Below are 8,193 nucleotides of genomic sequence, written 5' to 3' on the forward strand. Positions count from 1 at the left end.
GTCCAGGACTTCTGTGACGATCAAATGAGATGAAGCACAGGAAAATGCTTCACAGACATTTGGTTAAACTCTAAAATGTTTGTACTTGGCTATAAAGCAAGTCATGTTCCTGGGCTGAAGAAACTCTAAGGAGACTAGTCACTAGGGAGAGGAAGCCGGACATTGCTATGTGATGTCATTACCCGGCGCCCACAGTGACCGTTTCCGGGCTGGGCTGGGCTGTGGGCTGTGGGCTGCATTTTGCACCATGGGGTCTTGATAGCATTGGCTGTGATTTGGTGGGCTGTCGCTCCAGGGTGATGGCGGGGCCTGTGTCCCACTTGGGGGAATCTGAGTGTTGGTTTGTCAGCTCCAGGTCTGCAGTGCCGTTTCCTTTTAAATGGCCAGTGCACATCATGGAAACTCCTGCATTGAGTGTCTGCTTCCTGGCGGTCAGTGTGCGTCATAGCTACTGGTCAGATGGTCGGATGGACACTTAGCCTTTTATAGATGGCCAAAATATGGAAGCAACCGCAGTGTCCATCAATAGATGAGTAGATAAAGTTGTGGTACTATATATACAATGGAACATTATTTAGCCATAAAAAAAATGAAATCTTGCCCAGCCGATGTGGCTCAGTGGTTGAACGTCGACCCATGAACCAGGAGGCCACCAGTTCAATTCCGGGTCAGGCCACATGCCCGGCATGCAGGCTCAATCCCCAGAAGGGGGTGTGCAGGAGGCAGCCAAATGATGATTCTCTCTCATTATTGGTATTTCTATCTCTTCCTCTCCCTTCCTCTCTCTGAAATCAATAAAAACATTAAAAAATATAAAGTTATTTAAAAAAGAATGAAATCTTGTCATTTGTGTCAACATGGATGGACCTTTAGAGTATGAAGTAAGACAGAGAAAGACAAATACCATAAGATTTCACTTATATATGTAATCTAAAAAACTAAATGAACAAACAAAATAGAAACAAAGTCAAAGACACAGAGAACACACTAATAGTTGCCAGGTGGAAGGGGGTTTGAAAGAATGGGTGAAGAAGATGAAAGGATTAAAAAGTACAAATTGGCAGTTACAAAATAGTTACAGGGATCTAAAGCCTAGAATAGGAATATAGTCAATAATACTGTAATAACTTCTTATGGTGCCAGGTGGGTACTGGAAATATCAGGGGATCACTTTGGAAAGTATATGATTATCTAACCACTATGCTGTACACCTGAAACTAATACAATATTCAATGTCAGCTATAATTGAAAAAAAAAGAACAGAAAAGAGCTGAAACCGGTTTGGCTCAGTGGATAGAGTGTCGGCCTGCGGACTGAAGGGTCCCAGGTTCAATTCCGGTCAAGGGTACGTACCTTGGAGGTGTGCAGGAGGCAGCTGATCGATGTTTCTCTCTCATCGATGTTTCTAACTCTCTATCCCTCTCCCTTCCTCTCTGTAAAGAATCATTAAAATATATTAAAAAAAAAAAAGACCAGGAAAGAATCCCCAAAGTCTCCCAAAATGCATCTGGGCCATTTTGTGTTATTGACTACTAATTGTAGCACCACTGATATCAGATAACCAAGTTGAAAATTGTATTGGAATGTAAACGTATCAAAATGTAATTTCTTTTGTTGTTATTTTTTAAAATCCTGCTTTCCTTCTATTGCATGTTGAATTGTAGATCTTTTAACTTATCAAACAGAAGATGCAGGAGTTGGTGGTGGTGACAGGGTTGGGGTGTAGGAGCAGGGGCAGAGAGAGCTCCAGAGCCCCATGTTTGAGCAGGTGCATCCCCTAAGAGTGAGGAAACTAGGAGAGTGTCTATGGGATATGCCCAGCGCTGCCCCTGCCCCAACCATTCCTCTAATCCAAGGGTTCTGCAGACTCTGGCAGGAAGTTGGGACCTGGGCCGCTTCTTTCCAGGGACACAAATTCTCCTTTCTAGGAGCCTCAGCTTGTTGGTCTCAGCACCCAACCATTGACTAATAAGCCCATTTCTTCAGCCACAAATTGTATTAACAAATCCCTTCTGGTTCAGCTTCCTGTCGGCAGGAAGTTCAGGCTTAATAACCTTGAGCAACTGCTGCCTCTGCAGAGGCCAGTCACCACACTCACGGCCAGAATTTTGCGCTCAACAGTTCAGAGGCCCCCGGGAAGACTACATATGGTGACAAAAGATGGAGAGGCTCTCGTGTGTATATATTGGATTTCTCCAGAATTCCAGATAAAGTGTTTCAGCCTTCACCTGAAGATCATGCAAAATATGGTGGGATTCATATTGGGAAAAATATGTGATAATGATGCTTGGATTAGAAAAAACACATACTGCCCTAGCTGGTTTGGCTCAGTGGATAGAGCGTCGGCCTGCGAACTGAAAGGTTCCAGGTTTGATTCCGGTCAAGGGCACATGCCTGGGTTGTGGGCTCGATCCCCAGTGGGGGACTTGCAGGAGGCAGCCGATCCATGATTCTCCCTCATCATGGATATTTCTATCTCTCTCTCCCTCTTCCTTCCTCTCTGAAAGCAATAAAAATATATTAAACAAAAAAGAAAGAAAAAGAAAAAGCACATACTCCTCAAGTTCACAAGAACATCCCTTCGGTGAATGCAAAACTGAAAGTGACTAAACATTTGGTAAGAATCAAGCCCTTGAGGTTGCCACCAGGACTTCCCACCGAGGAGGACATGGCTCCCAGGGGCCTCACGAGCACTAGGGAGTCAGTAGTGCCGTGGCATCTAAGCCCCATGGACCAGGGAGAATTAAGGTCTAATGCCAGAGCTGTTTCAGATTAAAAAGTGCAGATCATTTTTATGTAAAGATGGTGAGAAAGTGTTCTCATTAAAATATAGTATTTTAAATGCTAAAAACAAAACAAAACAAACAAACAAAAAACCCAAATCCCTTCATCCATAGGACGGAAGCCCCCAGTGGCATTTTTCAGGTTCATTTGCTACTATTCTCAGAAGGTTGAATATTTGTCTGTCGTCATGGAGGTGAGAATTGAACTTAGAGCCTACAGAGCTGTGATTTACCTTCTCCTTTCATGAACAGATCGAATCTCCAGTTCTCCCTACATATCTAAGCATGGCAGGAGATAGGGATTCTTCTTCCCTTGGAAAGGCAAATCAGGACCCCACAAAGGATGGGAACTTCCTAAGTCTGTTGGCAGTAAGGCTGTCTGAACTGAAATTAGTAATGCTGGTCCCAGTCCAGACTCTAGAAGCGAGAAACGTGCCAAAGTGCCCATTCTGGGAAACATAGATGCTCAGAGACAAACTTGCAGAAACACCACAAGTAGCCTCAAGTCATCAGAGTGAAGAAACCAAAAATACGCTCTAAACCCTAACTCCCTCAAGTTCCCCAGGAGACAGTCCCTCCCTGAGATGTGCTCATTCTCTCTGTCTCTAGGTGTCTCCAGATGGTCCGTATGGAAAGTACCTGCCTCCCGCTGATGGGGCACTTACCCCAGAGCAGTGTGGGAGCTGCTGGGTGGTGACTGCAGGGAGGTGAGAAATCCTGGCAGGTTTCTGGGCTGGAAAAGGTGGGGATCAAGTTCCCTCGAGGATGCCTCACAGTGGCGGGCCTTTAAGGCAATCGGGATCTGGCAGTATTGAGGGGTGAGAGTATTGGGGACGTTCCTGGAGTGGCAGAAGCAGAGGCTGCAGCAGTTGGTCGTTGGGGAGACAGTTGGAGAAAGTTCTAGGAAGTTCCAGGGAGGAGCTAACATGTAGGGTGGGAGAGAGTAGGAAAAGAAGAATGGGTGGGTTTTGGGCATTCCTCCTTCCACAGATTCTAAGGAAAAGAGCAAAAGCCACAGAGATGATTCTCTTACCGTTTCTCCCATCTTTGAAGATAGACTGTGAGACATTGCGGAAGAGGCATGGAGAGGCACACAGAGAACATGCAGAAGGGCAGACAGGGAAGCCACTGAGACCTGAATCTGGGGGAGACGAACAGCACTTGACTGTGTAGAGAAAAAGGCACCTGGACACCAGCAGGAGAGAGACGGGGCTGGGAACCTTCCCCAACGAGTGTGGCCTGGAGTCTCAGAAGATTGCAGAACAACCCTGGTTCAAGCCCAGGGCCTCCAGGCCTGCCGAGGCTCAGCAAGTAATGTTCTACCAGAATGGGCAGTCGATGCTCCTATAACAGGCAACGGAGCCCAGGGCAAGTACCTGGCTTTCAGGACCTGGGTTTCCTGCTCTGTTCTTAATGACCACATCTGGGCCCACAACCTTCTGGTTTCCTTCTGGAAAATTCCTCCTGGGAAATTCAGGGAGTCGGTGGAAATTCATGCACTCCAGATGAATTAAGTCAGAATCTCTGCGGGTTAGGCCTAGACAGCAGTATTTTTTAAATGCTTCCCATGAGATTCTAAGGATCAGTCAGGCCTGAGAATCACTGTATTAAACACAGATCGGTGGCAGGCACTTGCCAGATGCCCGGGATACAAAGATGAACCACCTGTTCTTGAAGAACTCACAGCTGAGCAAGGAAGATTAGCATCAGAACCAACAACCACAACAAAATTGCCAACAGTGTGCTGAGTTCAGCCACAGAAGCATCCCTAGGGTGAAGAAGAGGGTATGTTAATCCTGTATTTTATTTTATGCATTTTATCTTGGTTTGATATCTTGAGGGCCTTGTGGCTGGGGACAAACTGCTCTTCTCAGGGTTAGCTGATGCCTAGAGATAGTGAACAGGTTGCCTTGGAACACACTTTTCATATACAAACCAACCAATCTCTAGTCTGTACCCTAACCATCTCCTTTGTCTAACTCCCACCCATCAGCCAATATCTCCCTGCCTTAATCACCCCAGGGCCAGGTACCAGAAAACTAGAGGTCACCCTATAACCCAGAGCCTACTGACATTATGCAAAAGACTCCATCCTACGCTTCTTCATCTGTTTAATCTGCCTCACCTCTTCCCTACCATGGAAAACACAGTAATGGCCCTGGGACAGGCAGGCTCCTCATTCCTCCTGCCTCCCCATAGACTCTGGTACTTTCCCGGGTGGGGTGGTGTGCTCCTTTAACTTGGAAACTTTAAGTGATACATTCTTCTCTCAATGGTTTGACCTCTTTGTGTCGTCAGCTGGCCACCTCTGTAAGTTCAAATCGCACTAGTACAATCAAGACAGAGGCTCTGGTTGTCAGGTAGGAGTGATGATCATCGAAAGCTTTGAGGGAGAAACTGGAGAAGGGTATCCCACATGCAAAGGCACCGAGGCTTAGAAGGGCCCAGGGGGCTGGTGCCCTAGAACAGGATGGGATTGCTGGAGCGCAGAGCACAAGTGACCAAGTAGAGTTGGGGTGGGAACGGCATGCGGGTCTCAGGCTGGATCAGAAAATGTCAGGGGCAGCGTGGGATGCGTCCTTTGGCGTTGTCACGCAGCTTACAGCATCTCCAAGAGCTGGACAGAAGGCAAGAGAATATTCAACAGGGAGGGGAACTGGCTTCATGGGCAGTTGATCCTGAAATAATATTTCCTTTAAAAATTAAGAATAAAACTTCCATATAATCTAGAAATTTCTCTTTTGGAATTATTTACCTGAAAATATAAAGACACTAATTCATAAAGGTATATGTACCTCTGTGTCAAGTTTCTTCTTGATGACAGTGACAGCTTCCAGGGACTGAGCATGATTATGTATGTGTCAAGCAGTGTGAGGGCATGTAACAAGCACTATCTCGTTTAATTCTCCCTGTGACTCTATGCCATGACCATTATCCTCATTTTGCAGCTGAAGCTTTGGGTCACGTAGTTAGCCAAACCTCAGATCTCCCAACCAAATCTCCCTGAACCCCAAGCCTGTCTTCTTATCCCCTCACTGGAATGTCGTGGGCCACTATCTTCCCAGCTTTACCCAAAGACCTGTGGACACAGACATCCCGTTGAACAAGCTCTATCTCTGATTCAGAATTCACCCAAACTGCAATGGCCACAGGACTGTTTGGATCCACCCTCTTTGACACTTATGTCCATGTTTCACCCTGGCCCTTCGTTCATTCCGTTGACAGACATTCTCTGGGTCCTCTCCGGGCCAGGTGCTGTGTACCTGTGAGGTTGCATCGCCCCTTGCCGCTACAGTGTGCAATTAGAAAATAAGTAAGTGGTCTAAACTGGGTCTGGAGACCACTTTAAGTGATCCCTCTGGGAAAGGTGATGGGAATAGCTGCCAATTCAATTTAAACATCCACTGGGTCCACCACGTGCAAAGTACCCTAAGCTCTAGGGATTTCCTCCAGGATAAATACAACACCATGTTTGCCTCCACAGTTTAATGAGAAAGACAGGTATTTACTTAACCAGCAGTGAAATCAGGCAGCCTGTGATAAAATCTATAATAAGATAGACCTGTGAACAGCAGGGAAATGAGACCAGAAACGAGGAAGACTTCACTTGGAGGAGGTATTTGCAATGAGTCTCTGAGGCTGCTTACTCTGAGCTCATCCATTTCCCTTGAGACGGACTAGAACTCATTCGTCAAATCCTCCAGCCTGCCTGAGCCCAAGCTGTGACATCTGGTTGTGTCCCTGCAGAGTCTCCTTAGATCAGCTACCCTGCACACCTCATACCTGCCCCTGGCTTATTGCTTCTGGCTGGGCCTACAAAGCACCTCTCCAGCAAGTCCTTGCACCAATCAATCCCTCTGAGCAGTGTTTAGTTTGAGGGCTGATTGCTTAGCACTGCCCAGTGGAGGCCTGAAACCACCGACAGACACCAATTGCACACTGGGAGCTGCCAGACACCTGGCCCCGTGTTTCAGAGCATTTTCAAACATCAGCCGAGGAAGGAAGAGCAGACCTGGGACAAGGCCAGGTTCTTTCTCTTCACAGGAGAGGCTTTCGAGACCTAAGAGGAAAAATGCGGGTGTCTTCCTGGGCCTCTCACCTTCCTCTTCTCCTGCGTCTTGTCCAGGATGCCTACCTGGGCAGGGGGCTTTGTTAGTAAGGTGGATCCTCTGGGGAACTCAGACTGTCTTATTCTATATGCAGGCATATACGGGTGTAATTATTTTTCAAAGCAACCCCAGGTGTGTGTGGGTGGAAAGGCTGGGGAGCCTCAACCTCCATGCTTCTAGAGGAGAGATGGATCCAGCAACCAGAGGCAGTTTTCTGCCCAGCATAAGGCCAGCTCCCAGGGATGGGATGGCCCATCCCTTCCTGGGCCATCTAGGGAACCACAGAGACCTATCAGCAAATGTTTGCACCCATGGTGCCAGGTTAGGGCCACGGCAGAAGGCATTCCATTCTCAGGTCAAGGGTGGATTTGGAGCAGTGGCTTCCACCTGTATTCTGTGGAGCTGCTTTAGGAATGATTCTGTTAGTAAATATTTAAAACTCACTGGATTAATCGATAGTAACTTGTTTCTTTTGTCTTTGCTATCTGCTCTTCTGTGTTCTTTATATGTGTTCTCCCTTTTTATCCTCACAAATACTTCATGAAGTATGGAATTGTATCCCCATTTTTTAGATGAGGACACTGAGGCACAGAGTGTGACAAGCTTGCCCAAGGCACACAGCTAGTGAATGGGGGGGATGCACCTGAAGCCAGAGGCTCTAGGCCTCTGTTCTTGCCCTCCGTGTACTCTTGATTCATCCTCCCCAAGTCTAAGTGTAATTGGATAATCAATGGGTCTGGGCTGCCTGTCACTACCTGAGCCAATTAAGCAGAGACAGGGTTGAATCATACATGAGCATTTATTCCAATACTGCCAGCAGTATGGGAGAGCAGCAGGTCATCCATAAAAATCTGCTCTGCCCCCCATCATAAGCCAGCTGCTTATATTGGGTAGAAGGACAAAGATTACATGGGGAAGTAGGCAAAAGGGTATGGCAAATGGGCAATTTACAGTTCATGTGGGCTGGAGATTTGCAAAGGCCTGCGGTTATGCAAAGGCTGGGGGTCTTCAAAGGGCTGGCAATATGCAAAGGGCTGGTGGCTCTGATTTTTGCAACAAGGTTGTTAATCTTTCCATGATAATAGGCAGCTCCGGGATGGAGAAGATGGGGCAAATTTCCAGGTGAGCTCCCAGTCCCACATGCAACTCCCAGCCACGTTAAAATGTGCCTTCTTTAATCAGAACAAAACAAGCACGGTTAATAGAGCATGATGAATATTTCTTACAATTACAGCTGGTCCCCAATATTCTATTTCTGCCCCTATCATAAGGACTGGGACTTGGTATCTCTGTCTTTATCA

At 46.8% G+C, this 8,193-nt stretch overlaps 1 protein-coding gene across 1 annotated transcript; it reads left to right on the forward strand.

The window, feature by feature from the left end:
* Positions 1-857: 857 nt before the first annotated feature.
* On the forward strand, positions 858-5,735 carry LOC308251780 (large ribosomal subunit protein uL30m-like; the record flags this gene model as incomplete). Its single annotated transcript, XM_080675476.1, has 5 exons — positions 858-874; positions 2,200-2,249; positions 2,538-2,704; positions 3,393-3,490; positions 5,732-5,735. The coding sequence occupies 5 exons, from the start codon at positions 858-860 to the stop codon at positions 5,733-5,735; spliced, it is 336 nt and encodes a 111-aa protein (XP_080531602.1).
* Between the last annotated feature and the right edge of the window lie 2,458 nt (positions 5,736-8,193).

Source organism: Plecotus auritus, assembly GCF_963455305.1.
Source record: "Plecotus auritus genome assembly, chromosome: 6".
Taxonomy (NCBI): Eukaryota; Metazoa; Chordata; class Mammalia; order Chiroptera; family Vespertilionidae; genus Plecotus; species Plecotus auritus.